Raw genomic sequence first — 16,752 nt, 5'->3', positions numbered from 1 at the left:
CAATATTTTATATTTTTAAATGTGTCGAATGATTTCTTCAATTGAGTCTCACCCTCCTATTTTGAACGGAAAATTTTTTGACATCTTCCTAGATCACCTGGTATATACGCTTCCTGCATCACGCACGTACGGCGCATCCCTCGAATTTTCAATCCGCGCTCGCCAAGGCACGTCCAAATGATAGACTCAGCCTACAAGAGGAACGACGACAGGTCCGGATCGTTATCGATGTCGGGATGTATCTATCGATGGATCAACCACCGATAGCCGGCGGAAACGGCGGACCGTTCGCATTCGAGGGGAGGGGAATGAGGAGCATCGCGTTCGTATACGTGTGTATCGGTGCGCACGATTCACGGGAGGGTGTAATAGACGATGTAATCGGTATCCTATGCGTGTAGCACCGTGTGTACATACAACGGATTGTCTAATGCGGGACATGTGTTAGGTGATCGAATTCTGCAGCGCGAATTTCGCGTCGAGGCGCGCTCTTTCCCGCTTATATCGTACAAGCGAAAATTTAAGGGAGAAATAATTCTTTCTCGCAATTTTCAATTGGAACTCTCGCAATGCGCGGTGATGCGCGTGATCGCCGAAACATTAATTTCAATTTTGCAGAATCGTCGATAGGTTCGATTCACACGTGACAAATAGAGAGGCTATATTATTAGAATAAAATATTTCATATCGCTTATTAAAATACCGTGCCGTCACAAACCCGAAAATAAAACAAACGCTTCACAAGTCTGAATTGGCGGCATATGAGATAAAATTTTTTAATGAAGAAAAGTTCATATCTAATAACGTAAAAAATTGACGCTCGCAGTCAAAAGTTTTCGATGTCTCGCCAAATTTCTGGATTATAGGTAAGACAGGAAAGTAAATTAATATATCGTGTAAATTAGTACCGTATAATTTTATACAAACAACGTAATATGTAAAACAATCATAACATATGTATAACATATGATTATTATTGACGATTATACTTACTAACTCCTTCACGATTTTCTCTTTCCTTTCCCTTTCATTTGCATTCTACGACTTTTGCCTAATCTTTGTTTTCCTTTTCCCATCTTCCCCTTTCCACCCTTCCCCTTTCTGCCATCTCCCGGTCGTTTATTATCTGGTCGTTTGTACTCGGAAACGTCAGCCGAGCTGCTCTTAGTGTTCCACTTAGTACCTCGCTTTTTACCTCCATAACCATATTTCGCAGCCTTCATTTTCGTCTTTAATTGTGCCTTCAGACTCAGTCTGCGATTCGGCTGTTTACCTTGTGCTTTCTTCTTGTCGTCCAAGAAATCGAGATCCTTCCGTATGCCCTTGCGATACTTTTTAACCTCTTCCGACAGTTTTCTTTTCTCCTCGTGTTTCTTTAAAGTTGCCTCAACCTGCATTTGCTTTGCAATCTTCTTCTGTTGTCTCATTTGCCTTACTTTTTCTGACCTCTGTGCTATCGTCTGTTTCTTCATCAGGTTCTCTCGTACCTTCTGCATGTGTTGGTCAGATTTGGCCATTTCTGCAAAATAATCGTCCGGTCTAGATGTCTGTACACCGAGCTTCTTTAATTTACTGATACCATCCATAGCAGCACCCTGAGCCTGCCGGTGAAACATGCTTTCTCGACGAAAGTCATTCAAGACAGGATCTTCGGACGGATTGTATTGAGGTAACTTTTTATTTCCCTGTAATTGCTTGGCTCGCCTTACTTCTTGCTCCTGCATTTGAAGCGCCAATTCTGGTGCCAATGGTGCAGGTGCGTTTACCATGTCTAACCTCTCAACCCATGGCAAATTCAGCTTTATCTCGTCAAGTTTTTGCTTCATAAGACTCTATAAGTCATTTACAGAAAAAAAAAGTTTGTTAGGTTATGTCGTAAGGTTTGCTCTATTACTAAATGTTTTGTACAGTTTAGCTTTTCTCTTGCTTTCCCATATGAAAAGGAAAGAAAGACAAGTAAACAGTGCAAGAAATTTAGCTCAAAAGAATACGCCTAGAAAAACAACTCCAAATGTGCCGCAGCAATTTCTAACAAAATTATCACTCACAACGCAGTTCTTGAATTGTTTGCCGTTCTCGACCGCAACGTTGAGCCCCGGTTTCAACAATCCCTTCGCAAGGGCCTCCTGCAGCTGAACACGTGAATAAAGTGAGGTTAGAATACGCGCGACACGATCAACGGTAAGCGAAAATCGTGATGCTCACCTCTTCATCTGACGAATTGTACTCCGACTCTGACTCCGATGTTTCTGACATTGCAAATAATATACTACTGTCTTTATTCAAATGTATAATTATTAACCGGTAGAACGTAAGCCCGGACACGAGGACAACACGCTACCTCACAGCTTTTCCAAGTTCGACGCTGCCGCCTGATGCCGCCACAAGCCACAAGTGCCACACTCATGAATGTCTGAATGGATCTCGACGGCACGCATAGCGACATCAGGTGGATCAATCCAGAAATTGATTCGTAAAGTATTTAAGTACCGACGATCAGATGCGAGAAAATGTTTCCCCGATGTTATCCCGATGAAGCTTTTATCCGTTGAGAATATCGCGATATAAGCAGTTTCCTTTGAACAATTATTTCTCCTTTAGAAAAATATTTGTTTTGAAGAATTATTTTTTTTATCGGTTCAAATAAAGTTTTTACAATTTTCTCGACTCAAAACCTAGAGCATGAGAGAGAATTCGTAGTTTATGTTTACATATGTGGTACGCAGTAGCCTTGACGCGACTCTCGAATTCGGAAGCCAAGACTTCGGGAGACTAGCAGGTCACGATAATGTCAGAGTGATAATGGCAAAATGAATCGTGACCCCAATCGAAAATTGATCGTGACTTTTTAGATTTTGGAGCCATTTGGACGCCATTTTGACGTCACAATGACTTTTTGTTTCACTTACATAAATATATATGCATTACTCGCGCAGATCGTATACCCTTTATCATTTCGATAAGAATTGCCAATTTCCGAGTCTCGTTCTCGCTGGGATTCCTTCGTGGTTCCAAAGGAAAAAACCGCAGCGTTTCCGAGACACACCCGTGCGCGCTCTCGTCAATAAATTCATCAACAAATGCGTCTTACCTCATTTCGAGAAACAAAGGAGGAGGGGAGGTGGGTCGAAGCGAAAGATTGAGAAACTAGGAATGCATAATTAAGCGATTTGATCCGGGTCCCGGTGGCGGAGAGATGAAATTCCGTTTGATTCCGCAATCGAAATTCTCGCGTTCCCTCCTTTCGTCCGAGCCGTTGCGGCGTAGTAGCTCGTCTCCCATCGACGCGCCGCGCGCGGCGATTGAACGTGTTCGACGTTCGGGGTGACGCGCGAACGGCGGCTCGCGATTGGCCGGCGCGCGCTCGCGCGCCAGCGAACCGGCCAATCGCGGCGGCTCGCCGTCCGCCGGAGCGCAGCAGCGGCACTCCGCGGAAAAGCCACCGTTCCTGGAGCGACTAGTCTGACACGCGTTATGTGCTCGATGCCAGGATTTTCGTCGCAGCTGGCCGGATGACAACGACGTAACATCATGGCGGAAAACGATAAGAAACCGATGTCACGTTTAATGAAACTCGCCAACAAGTTCAACTGCTTCTACCTGTCAGGTAAGCGTACGCGACGGGTCGCGCCCACGCCGCCACGTATTATTCCCGGCGACGCGTCTCCCGGTCGCGTGATCGATAGGAACGACGACGCGGCCGGGAGTCGTTCGCGAAGCGGCGGACCGCCGAGGGTATCGATCTCGCGTCTCTCGTGTGTGTATTTACCGTTCGCGTTTCGGAGGAAAATAACAGGGTGGAAGAGAAAAAAAAACGCCGAAGATCTCAACACGTACCGCGGACGCGATTATTGACGGGTCGCGCGCGCTCGCGCGCGCGCGCGCGCCTCCATCGCGTCGTCGTCGTCGTCGTCGCGTCGAGCCTATCCCGCGGAGTAACTGCTCCAAAATCGTCTTCCACTTTTTTTTTTCAACAGACACGCCTGACGCTTGTTTTGGGCACGCTTATTTAGGGAGATCATTATGCGATCGCCAAGTTTGCATTGAGAATCGTATTTGACACATAAATTTGTAATGGGCGCGTTGCTCTCTTTTTTTAAACATGCATTTAGTAAAATTTTTTTTTAATATTCATTCTTGGCGATATACATTCATGTAGAATAAAATTATAATATTTCTATAAATTATGAAAAAATATGCATTTATTCTCTAGGTTTACATGCAGGAGAATGCAGGGCTTTTGTTGTAGACGGACAGCAAGTTGGTCTTGTTCGTCCGGATGTGATGAAAGAGATATTAAATCATCCTCAAGTAAGTTTGCCTTTTTTTTCATTAATGTTTATAATATTTTTATAATGAGGAATGTTACTTGTTTTTTTTTTTAGGTGTTTCAAGTTCATCCTGAATATGTGCAATTAAATCCAGCTTTTCGAGATTACACTGAAAGAAGTGCACGCGTGGATGAGGTGTTGAGGGAATGGATGGCTGGTGGGAAATTCGTAACGTTGCGAGGTTGGAGAGAGGAATGCCACGAAGTGCGTGCACAGTTTAATACGCTACCGTTATTTAAGATGGACCGCTCGGCTACATGTATGTATATGAGGAAATGAGACGAAAAGTAAACATATTGTAATTAAAACACATTATTGCAATACATGTATATATGCTTTTTGAAATGACAGGTTTATTTGGAATTCGGAAATACGGAGTGGACATAAATGGCTATGTAATGGATCCTGTTAAAGGTTTGTCAATATGGTTGCAAAAGCGTAGTCCTAACAAACAGACATGGCCAGCGTACTGGGATAGTATGGTAAGCGGTGGATTGAGTGTTGGTTATGGTATAAATGAGACCGCGATAAAAGAGGCTGGCGAAGAAGCTGGCATTCCAAATCATCTTATCGCTAAGCTTAAGAGCGCCGGTTGCGTGTCGTTTTTCTTTGAAAGTGAGAGAGGCCTCTTTCCCAACACGGAATTTGTATATGATCTTGAACTGCCGCCCGACTTTGTACCGAACAATAGTGATGGAGAAGTTGAGACCTTCGAATTACTCCCTGTTAGTGAATGCTTAGAGAGGATACTTTCCCCACATTTCAAAACCACTTCTGTACCAGTTGCCCTTGACTTCTTAATTAGACATGGATACATTACAGCAGAGAATGGTAAGATCGCATATATAATATTTCGTTTGCTTTGAAACTGAATACAATTTAGAAGGCGCCATGTGATAACTTGTCCATTTGATTTTGTTGCAGAGCCTAACTTTATACAGATTGTGGAGTTACTTCATGTACCTCTGCAAACTATGTACAATCATCGACATAAAGTTAGTAATAGAATGGCTAATGGCGAAGCGATCGAAACATTAGAAAAAGTTTAAGATTTTGTTTTAGGCTTTTAATTTATACTGTGCTAATGGCTATGAATTGAATGAAATGAATGAGGTTCCTTTTCTATGTTTCTTCATTAGACAAGTATTGAAAACTCTCGTGTTATACACAATTGTACACATGTAAGACGTAAAGAGCTTTTTATAATTTATAAAAATCATAATTTATAAAGAGAACTATGAATTTTTAGATAAAACACATATTTCCATTATTGTCAGTTGGCCATATTTCTGCATTTATTTTAATATTATTTTGCATATCTTATATTAACAACGAAAAAAGAGAAACTCAATACGCTTTATTAACTGCATCAATATTAACATATTTATGACAATTTTATAACACGTTTTTTCTTCATCTATAAAAGTTTGTATTTATAGAAAAAGAAATTACAGGTTTTTTTTACAAATCTTTTGTATGACATAGTAAAGTAAATTAACTAGTAACATCATTTGACTCGTCAAAATTTTACAGAAAATTTCTTCCATCTATATTGTTCTTTTTATAATGAGATGAATTTTACGCTATAATTTTTCAGCTTAATCTGCCATTATTTAGCACAATGAAATCATACATCAATTATATTAATATCGTGCTTGTCAACTGAACAGATGCATCATAATAAAAACAAATGACGTTAAATAAAATTGACTTGTAATATACATTAAAGTCGAAACAAAAGTATTATGGACGCAGCATTCCAGAGAATAAGTTTATCGATAAGATTGCGTTTAAGGACTGAAAAGAGAGTAAAAGATTTTTTTTTATAATTATAATTAATACATTCATATACATATATATATACTTGAATATATATATATATATATATATATATATATACTTGAAGCACAGTTTGAAATTATCAATGCGAGACAGTCAAATACTAATATCACATTTGCGATATTATAAGAATGACTATACCTACGTATACTTTTTTTAATACGTCAAAAAATTTACAGTCTGATCATGTGCTGACTTTGTGTTCAATTTATTAACTTAATCATTTAAAATCTTTCTTTATTTTTAATTTTTAAAGGAAGATTAGAAGCATTTATTTATCTTATCTATAATCTTATAATGTTTTACAAATTTAATTAAATGTTAACTACTTCCACATATGAAAGTTTAAATACTATTTGTATTATTGACACGTCAGTGACTGTACAAGTGAGAAGCACAAAAGCTTAATAATTATGGTATTACATTTTTATTCTTAATGAACAATATTTTTTAATGGATTATATTTTTATTTTAAATAAGATAATATAAATAATTACATTGTATTACGTTTTGATTGATATTTGAAGATAAATAGATAATATTCCTATATTATTACATATGAGGATATAATATTTTAGCTGTACATAGTATTTATTTATGATTTTCAACCCTGCTTTTACAATGGCAGTTTATCGAGTTGTATATTGCATTAATGCGTACTATATTATCGCTTTATATTGATGAATTGCGAAGATCATTATTAACTATTTGTTATTAACACCATTCATGTGATATTTTACATCGTGTTTTTAAAAATTGTTATATATATATCTCACAAAAAAGAGCATACATACTTATTCATATAATTAATCTGTTAATATTCGTGTTAAATTCATTATTACAAAAATCACATTACATATTATAAGTGTGAAATCCAATATCATGTATTTGTTATAAAAATATCAGTTATGATAAAATATATATTAATCTCATAAATAAATTATCGTATTTCTGCACAAGAAGTGTGCAAACATCTGCATCATGCCAAAAACTGAAGGTTACAAATATCTAGTTCAGGAAATATCGGTTTCGGACATTTAAAATAATTTTTTGTAAATATTTATAAAGTATTCTGTAGAATAATTAAAATAGTATAATTGAATCTTTTCAAGTATAATTTTTCGTAATTTTTCTTACATATATGCCGATGAATTGACATTGCGATAATTATAGAATTGCTAGTTTAACAAGTTTTTGCAGTCAAGTCTTATAAGAACTAACCGAACTATGTAGTAGATTTCATAAGTTTAATACTTTTGTAATGAGAGACGATAATGTAACAATATACTAATCACGCTCATCTTTATCACTCTTTTCTCTCTCTCTCTCTCTCTCTCTCTCTCTCTCTCTCTCTCTCTCTCTCTCTCTCTCTCTCTCTCTCTCTCTCTCTCTCTCTCTTTCTCTCTCTCTCTCTCTCTCTCTCTTTCTCTCTCTCTCTCTCTCTTTCTCTCTCTCTCATAACATTAATCTGGTCATCAGAAACAATGTTTGTGATACATTTACCTTAAGTGATATTTTGTTTCCTACTATGATTCAGTTTTGTGATAGAGATGAATAGGACTGGTTATATGTGTTTATTGCATGAAAATAAAATAGTATTACATTACATGGCCGTACATACTATTACTTAACTCTGATGCAGTAATAAGGAATTGCGCATTTAAGACGGAAGGTGTTTGTACTCTGATTAATAATGAAACTGATTTAACTACAGACTTATATAAAAAAAAACTTAAAGATTTATGTTGTTTTGCAAACATGGATTACTATTGTAACCATGTTGAGTGATTGTTGTATGCGATCAAATACTAATTAGCTTATGCATTCTTAGCTTGTATACTCTTCGTTGCAGCCTAAGTATGTATTGACTGTAAGAGCACCAAAAAACTTGTGAACCGCTTTTTTGCTAATTAATGTATTTAAATTAATGAGCACGCAACATGGTTCGCGACTTGATCAAATGTTCCACCGTTTGAATCGGATAAAAAAACAAAGCTTCTTTACAATAAGCAAAACAGTAGGTTCTGAAAAATCTTCCAAAATAATATATTTTAAACATCTTTGTCAATTTTTGATACTTGATCTTGATTATTTTTAACTCCAAAGAATAAAATAATATAAGACATTAATAATTAACATTTTTTAAAGTATATAATTTCATGTATATTTTTTAAAAGTATACATAAATTCCTTACATAGCCACCTGAGAAAATAAAAAATAATATTAAAAGGTCAAGTTTGATTTTTTTTAAGAAAAATGTGTCTTAAATGAAAAATTTTACATTGACAGATTTTTTTACATTCTAAAACAATAATATATTGATATGCATATATTTATATAGTAAATTATTATTCTGATGCAAACAATTTTTTCAGTACAAGAGAGATTTTTATTTTAGGCAAAATATATAATTTATTGCTGCACAATTTCGGAAGAGAATAATAAAATTGCATATTTTGAGGTTTTAACTATTACTGTATATTGTTATTCTGTAACAACTCCTGCTTCCGTATTTTGCAGACAAAAGTTGTATAAAGATGCGGATTGCTATGTTCAATCTGTTTAACATTAGTAAACATTTCGACGATAATGTCGATTGCATCGAAGATGTAGCTAAAAATGTAAGAAGTGTGTAGCTTTAGAATCAGATGATTGTACTTACATAAACGATGAGAAATATTTTGACTGGTCTTTTATTACATGTGATTCTTATTGCTTATTGTTACTACGTTAATTTTATTATTCTGGCGTGTACAAATGCAAATCCTGGTTACAGTTAATTTATTTAATCAAGATTATTTCCAATCGTAAGCAAAGATATGGATACGTTGCGATACGTATATTTTGCTATTAACTGTGTTTAACTGATGACGGTATAACGTAATCACATGTATCGATAACACGTGTGATAAAATAATTTGCAACTGAATGATGATAAATATGATATTCTAAATGTCGCGTATTTTTTATGTTGCTTGATGAATTTTGTGTAGTGAGATATTCTCCGTGTATATGTTATCATTTACAAATCTCATTCAATTTTCAATTGTTCAAATACTTAATCATATTTATTTAGAATTTTGATTAAATATGAAAAATGCTTTTGAGCAAAATTGTGAAGTGCAAATGAATAAATCAACGACTGAAAAGTTAAACGGCTAATTCATTATCGAGACTAATGTAAACTATGATCTACTATAGTTATCAAATTTTTGATATTTAAAACTCTTGATATGAATAAATATACGCTACATATTCGCTAACAATTTCACAAAAATAAATAAGTGCATGACGCCTGAGGGGTGGCATTATTAACGTTCCTGAGCTTCCATTCTCGATGAGTAAGCAAGTTGACCCTATAAATAGTTTCTTTGAGCCAATAACATAATTCGAGTAAAACGATTTCGATTGATACGCTTATTTAGGTCGTTTGTTCCTGTAAACTTAATTTTAATCTTGTTTTGTATGATTTGTTCTGTATTAGTCCGCGTGAATGCTGTCATTCATAATTTAGATAATAAATTTACTTTGCTCGCTTCTTTAATTGAAATAACATCTATATAGTTCCCACGTGCTTTTCTACACAAACAATTTTGTTTTTGTTAAAAGTATGAATAATTTTTTGCGAGATATTTCAATTTTTTTTAATTTAACTTGTTTAAAATAATATTTGCCGCACGATAGAGAGAGTATATCATTATTGTGAATAATTTTAGACATCAATTTATATATATATATATATATATATATATATAATAACGTATATATATATATATATGATTTTAAATATTTTATTACTGAACATGAAATTTATAAATAGAATTTTGTTATATTTTAAAATCCATCTAAAATGGATTTAGTCGATTAACACGAGATGTTTTGATAAATTGTACTTTAGGGGAATACGAATAATAAAACTTTATTTTTATTTAAGATTTAAGCAATTAAACATAAAACTAAATGTATCTTTCAGATGAAAAATTTAATAGAATTTATGAGACACGATTGTTATAACATTTAATTTAAATATTTGAGAGACGTAAAAATGTAATATTTTAGAAAATTTTTGAAAAGAAAAAGTTAATATCAGTTTTAATACGAAATTTATTTTGTTGAAACGTGCGTATCATTGAACAGAGATATCTGTATGAAGGATTAATTCACAGATGACGAATTACACATTCTTTGAAAGATTACGCATATGTCTGTTATTATTACTGTCATCGTAATTTTATCATCGTAACAACTGTAACGATAGTGGGTTCTGCATTATTCGGCAAATAAGCGGAAAGCGAAATCGGGATTACGAAAAAAGGAACCATTGTCTTCAGTATTGAAAGACACTTATGCGATCGTGGACCATACGGCTGTATGGTCGCATCGTAAATCAACGGGTCAACGGGGTTTGTTACGTTTCTCCTGAGATTTATTTTGGTATTATATCGATAACCTTGCGATGATAGCCTTTGCGTTCACGTGGCACCCTTTCGCGATTTTCTTTCATGCCTGTTTACACGATTTATGTGCCGTCCGTGTATCTTAATCTTATGATCGAAGAGAATTAATTCTTGTCAGCGGGAATTCGGAGATTTGTTATTCGATCGTGGTCAACATTTCTTCAGTTTTGATGCAATCCTAACAGTACTAAGACATTTTCTTATGCACGTCATACGGTTACGAGCACCGATTAAAAAGTATTTTACGTAAGGGATAGTAAGAGAGTTTTATACAACTTACATCTCGTGGATTGTCATAATTAGCAAATATTACAGAGGGTGAAGTATTGCTAGCCGCATCAGAAACAAGTGAATAAACAAAGAATAAAGTTATTAATAAAAAAACAATTATACATTAAAATTACATAAAAATTTAGAAATTTTTATCTACAATATACATATTATATACAGTAGTTTTTGTTATCTATCTATAATTTGTATATATTTATCTTCTACATATATATATATTGAAGTGCATTAAGATATATATATATATATATATATATGTATATATATATAAATTACAATAAGTATACATGTGATACTAATAATTGAGTATCATATAAAATTGCATTCTTAATATTACACTTTTTTGAATAATTTACAATCATGATATAATTTATTTATAGACTTTGTAAAATTTTTAAATTTGATTTAATTACAATTGCACTCTATATTTTAAAAAATTTATATAACTGTTTCAACTTTGAATGCTTCAATTCTGCAGGACTTTATTATGAATTATGTCTTATAACATTATTAACAAATGTTTTAATAATAATTGGTTAATCGTCGCATCGATCGTCGGCTATTGTCGATGGAGACACTGCGTGTATATTTGCCTTAAATTTATATCGAGAATACCATGAGATTTCGCGTATATACGAACAGATGCATCTCGTTTGTCGGATAGTCACAAAATGGGTGCAACAAAAAAGAGCAACGAATAACGACGGAACGACTGTTTGGAGACGCTTGACCTGTTTAAAAAAGATCATCTCCCTCGCATCTCACAATGGGCCAGACGATGAACGTGAGAGAGAGAAATGCAGCCATTTCGTAGCTACAAGATCATAAGGAAACGTCATTTTTTTATGCTCTTTCCAGTGAGTTCCTTTAAAACAGCGGGCTGATGATTAAAACCGTTCTTTCGCATCTGGTTACGTTTTGCACAGAACATAGATCATATTATGCATGTGTAACTTGATAGAGTTAACATACGAAGTAACTTGATAACGCATGTTTTATGCAGGATTTGTCATAAAATTGTTCATATGATTATATATACTAATATGATAATACAATAATAATTCTTACCAAATTTGAAAACATTTGTTTAAGAAAGCTGTCTTTACTTCTGCAATGATTATATCTTTTAAATTAAACATTTCTAATAGTTAAATTACAGCAGTTAAATTAAAATTTAGAAATTAACGAAAGGTCAAGATATCTTTACCGCTGTATTCCCGAAATATAATTTGGCTTAAAATATCCCAATTTTTCATATAATTTTAAATAATTTTTTTTCATAATTTTATAATATGACATTGAATATTTCATATTTAACTTATCTTTATACAACACCACTAGATATATTGGTTAAAGATAAGTTAAACGTCCAATAAAATCAAAAGCAATAAAGTCACAACAATAAAGTACTTTTAATTAATGACGTCAAAAGTATTAATAATAGACTATCGATTTATCGGTATATCGTTTCTCATGCAATTTTTGACATTAAATATGTTTAAAATTTTTAGCGTTATGTTATAATTAAATCCAATGAACTGATATAAATCAGATATATAATGCCATCACAAGTTACATACCGCATAGAAAATCGACGACCGAAACAAGATAACAATTTTATTTGTCAACAATTATTCTTATTTATTGTGTATCGTTCAATTGGTATTACATTTAGACACCACTCAGCGAAAACATCGGTACGAAAAAAGAGCTCGATATCGAACTGTAACAGAGCAACGATTCATAATATCGGGGTGTCGCGAGAGCATCCCTAGATTGCGGAGAGCGCGGGCGTGAAAACGTGCAGCCGTGATCTTCGCCCGCGAGCCGACCGCCTCCTAAGCGATCTCCCCGCCGCCCGACGACGGCTACAGCGGCAGGGAGCAACTCTGACCACGGTGGAAACGAGGAGAGAGTCCCGGGGGACGTTGGTCCAAGGGAGACGCACGTCCACCGCGTGCGACGGTGGGGATCGAAGGAGGGAGAGAAAGGGAGAGAGGGAGAGAGATGACCGGCGGGAGAGAGGTCTGATAAAGCGAGACGGCGGATCAAAGAATCTGGGGGAGGGAGAGAACGTGCCGATCCGTGATGCGGTGGGAGAGACCGCGAGATCGCGTCGGCGAAATACTGGGAGAGGGAGGGAGAGAGAACGAGAGACGGCGATAGAGGGAGCGAGTAGGAAGAGGGGGAAAGACGAACTCACCTCCTGGTGGAGAGAGAATCCAACGTGGAGAAAGAGGAAGTCGGGCCGCGAGCGCGGGACGAGGAGAGCGAGTGGTGAGAGAGAAAGAGCCGGACCCGGTGCGAGGAGAGGGAAAACCACGGGGGCTTTTGAAAAAGTTTTATCTTGTCGGTGCGCTCGGCCTCTCAGACGCTACCGAACGCCGGTGCGGTGTTGTTGGCCACGGTGTGGTCGCCTCCTCGGCGACGTGTTACCAGCGAAAAGAGCGAAAAAAAAGAGAGAGAGAGAGAGAGAGAGGAAGAAGGGAAGAGAGAGAAAGGTAGAAAATCCCGGTCGTGCGCCCGCGATTTCCGGTCCCCGAAACGGTTCTCCCGGTTCGTCAGCTTCCGTCCAACTCGTCCGCCCGCGCGCCCGCGGACGTTTACGCGCGAAAAAAAAAAAGTCGCCGCGAGGACCGTCGAGGAGGAGACTCTCGACGAGCGTCATCCGCAGCACAAGAGGACAAATTTCTCCCGCGTGTCCTTGGAGGAATTATTTTTCCTTCGCCCGTCTCGCCATGCACCGTCGTCGCTGAGGTGTCCCGCAGTGCCGATCAAGAGAAAGAGCGAGCGAGAGGGAGAAAGAAAAAAGGGGGGGAGAGACGGACGACGACAGGTAGGAAGAGAGAGAAAGAGGATCACAGTCAGGAAGAGGGCGAAGAGGTCGAGAAGTGACTCCTTGGCCGGTCGCGACAGACGGCCAGCGGCGAGATGAAGAACCGTGTGTTGCTAAAGAGTGCATTGCTCCTGTTGCTCATCGCGGCGGATGGTCTGGTGACAGCGTCCGAGGTAAGTTTTTTCGTGTAACCCGATCCTGGGGACCGGGACCGGGACCTCCTGGTCCCCGAAATCCGTCGAAATTACCGGCGATCCCGTGGAATTTCATCGCCCCCGGGGCGGACTGTGCTCCGAAAATTGTATATAGAAGCGTTTAGAAGCACGCTATTCCGAAACGCGTTTCGGTTAGGGGGATCTCTCTTTTAGAAAATTACGCGTACACCTCTAACATCGAACGACGGCCGTAGATACAAGACATTTTAATTGGCATTTGTATCTGTTTAATTGACGGGGAAATTATTCTGGGAATGTAGTTTGTTATACTACTGGTGAACTTTGAAACTTTGGCACTCGAGGAGAAACTTACAGCATCGCCATTATCCCGCTAATGTGATCGTATACTCAAGTACATAGAGAAGTACTATTCGTTTCTAAGGCTATTTTTACGTAATTGGAGTCAATTAAAATTTAAGAATACACGATATGCCAGGTTCCGCTATCGCGCGGCGATATTCGCGAATTTATCAGCTGAAGTATTTCGGAAACTCCCTACGCGGCACACGGCGATTAGATAGCCCATGTGGTTCAATCACCGCGATTATACGTTATGTGTCTCACTTACGTTTGCTGATAAAGATCACCGTATGCCGCGCGGTGGAGGCACGCTTATCGCTCTCGTAAATCGTCGCGATAGATTCGTGCGGATTGTCGAGTGCGATGGCGTTACAAATGATCTCTCACCTCTTTTTAGAGAATGCCAAAGGTATTCTCCCCCTTTGAATTGTATGTATCCGCGACTCTGGGATATTCTTCTTCCGTTTGCGATACAATTCGCGATGGTACGTTTACGCATACGATCCGAACAAGGCAGCATCTCACTGTGAGATCCAGCTGCGAAGCCGCGCTTCACTCCCGCTCTTGACGGTTGAAAGGTTGACATAAAAGCCGATCGAAGCAAAAACGACGGCTGAGAAAAATCGATTAATTATTCGGACGTACCATTTGCATCAACGCTGGCGCCATTGTGACTTTATTTAGTCACCAGCTGTATTGATACAGCTATTACGGACCTAATATTCAGAATTTATTATCTGTCGAACTCCTGCTGCTTAATCTTCACTTTGCTTTATCTGAACCTTCCGATTTTGGAATAACGATTGTATATAATGTTCTCTAACTATTAAAATATAACGAACGTGATAAACAAAAGAAATAATTACAGTCATTTATTATGTAATAATTACAATTGTTTAATTATACAAATTTCTTTCTGTTACGAAATCTATGGAATACCATTAGATCTTCTTTATTGAATTATTTGTGCGTTGTGTGATAGGTTCTGTACGTTTTGACGTTTCACATCTCTTTTTCGTTTCTCTTTCACGACATAATGCACAAACGTCGCTACGTCGTACAAAGAGATCCTTCAATTTAACAACGATCAACAGGTACGGGAAAAGAGGACCGGTGAATCGCGGAAATATGTCGTTGGATCGTCGGGGATGCCGCGGGCTTGGAAAATAGTGATCGAATTGTTATGCGCAACGCCGCCGGACTTGTTCGACAACCCGGCGGCGAGACGCTTCAGGGATAATTCGCGCGAATCGATTATATTCCGATCACACCTCGAACTCCGTAGAAGCGAATACGAGCACAAGTCGAACTCGTGCCGGCGAACTCCGATCGTTTCTGAAACCCGCCAATCCAGCGAAATATCATTCCGCGGAGGCACGGATTTCCGCTAGAACGACACTTCGCCGGTAGCCTGATATGACGAGACCTTCATCAGCTTCTTCGCAACTTCAGCGATACGTTCGTTTTTTAGGCGTTTATAATAGTGTGTAAATTACAGTTATTTAACCTTGAGTTATCTTCTCTATAATCAAAACAATTTAGTAAATATTATTATTCTTTTTTTTTTTAAAGGAAAAGATTTCTCGAAATCTCCGCTTTATTTAACCAATTTTATGAATGATATAATATTCAATGTTTAACGTATGTAAAAATGTACAATTAAATGTATATACAATCGAAACTAATTAGTCTAACATTCAAGACATGGAGAGTTTATTTTATGTTACAAATATCAAAAGCATACTTTTAATGAATATGTATCACTGGCAAAATCTTTTTACTTCCAAATTTTTCCTAAAAAATTATAACATTTGGTAAATTTGTAGTACAAAACACTCAATATCCCATGTTTAAATGATTAGTTTCGTGTCTGTATATAATGTACACAGAATTTCTAAAAGATCTTTACCTATCTTTTCTTTATTAATTTTTGAAATTAAAATTGTATTATATTATATATAGAATCAATTCTAAATCAAATAATTGCTGTTTCAAAATAAGATAAAAATTTTACGACCGCATTGTCGAAACAATTTTGAAAAGAAGCGGAATTTTCAATGATAATTTGATTAAACGATAATTAAATGAATATTACGATTGTGCATGTCTATCACGGCACATTCCAAATTCAAGTATATAAAAAATGTCTCATTTGTGTTACTTGATTTTCTGTAATAATAACACAATACTATATAAAAAGTTTGATCTGCATATTTAAACGTTGTTTAACACGTTACTTTTTTTTTCACACACATTCAATCACACATATAGATTAGGAATTTTTTGCATACTTGAATTTGTGAAATAAAATGCATCGTTACCACGATTAAAATGCATCTCTGGTCGAAAACCACTATTTAATACTCGTATTTGTCGCGATAATTAACAATGCTTGCACTATATTGTGTTTTGAGTGTCGAATATCGCGATACCGATACGACACAAGTGATCAGAATAAAATAGCGAATCGCGTGGCTTGGAGTAA

At 36.7% G+C, this 16,752-nt stretch overlaps 3 protein-coding genes across 7 annotated transcripts in view; 2 read left to right on the top strand and 1 right to left on the bottom strand.

The window, feature by feature from the left end:
- Positions 1 to 897: 897 nt before the first annotated feature.
- Positions 898 to 3,331, bottom strand: LOC105828382 (probable rRNA-processing protein EBP2 homolog). Its single transcript, XM_028188923.2, has 4 exons — positions 3,092 to 3,331; positions 2,206 to 2,576; positions 2,049 to 2,132; positions 898 to 1,832 (listed from the first exon to the last, which is right to left on the bottom strand). The coding sequence occupies exons 2-4, from the start codon at positions 2,254 to 2,256 to the stop codon at positions 1,002 to 1,004; spliced, it is 966 nt and encodes a 321-aa protein (XP_028044724.2). The 5' UTR covers positions 2,257 to 2,576; positions 3,092 to 3,331; the 3' UTR covers positions 898 to 1,001.
- Positions 3,332 to 3,531: 200 nt separating this feature from the next.
- On the top strand, positions 3,532 to 8,382 carry LOC105833471 (uncharacterized protein YJR142W). 2 transcript variants are annotated; one of them, XM_036292372.1, is made up of 5 exons: positions 3,532 to 3,607; positions 4,214 to 4,311; positions 4,386 to 4,590; positions 4,683 to 5,162; positions 5,256 to 8,382. In XM_036292372.1, the coding sequence occupies exons 1-5, from the start codon at positions 3,532 to 3,534 to the stop codon at positions 5,378 to 5,380; spliced, it is 984 nt and encodes a 327-aa protein (XP_036148265.1). In that variant the 3' UTR covers positions 5,381 to 8,382. The 2 variants fall into 2 exon arrangements, with proteins under 2 accessions (XP_036148265.1, XP_036148266.1); XM_036292373.1 differs by lacking the exon at positions 3,532 to 3,607 and adding an exon at positions 3,655 to 3,935.
- Positions 8,383 to 13,157: 4,775 nt separating this feature from the next.
- The window catches only part of LOC105837702 (basement membrane-specific heparan sulfate proteoglycan core protein), a 162,126-nt gene continuing 158,531 nt past the window's right edge, over positions 13,158 to 16,752 (top strand). For 2 of the 4 annotated variants that reach the window (XM_036292343.1, XM_036292342.1), the window contains exon 1: positions 13,158 to 13,925. In XM_036292343.1, coding sequence (XP_036148236.1) covers positions 13,848 to 13,925 — 78 coding nt within the window. In that variant the 5' untranslated portion in view covers positions 13,158 to 13,847. The remainder of the gene's footprint in view (positions 13,926 to 16,752) is intronic. The other 2 variants (XM_036292345.1, XM_036292344.1) reach the window with 1 other exon arrangement.

The sequence above is a fragment of the Monomorium pharaonis genome, chromosome 9 (assembly GCF_013373865.1).
Source record: "Monomorium pharaonis isolate MP-MQ-018 chromosome 9, ASM1337386v2, whole genome shotgun sequence".
NCBI classification, from domain to species: domain Eukaryota; kingdom Metazoa; phylum Arthropoda; class Insecta; order Hymenoptera; family Formicidae; genus Monomorium; species Monomorium pharaonis.
The sequence above is the reverse complement of the archived record's forward strand: the minus strand, read 5'-3'. Positions and strand labels throughout refer to the sequence as shown.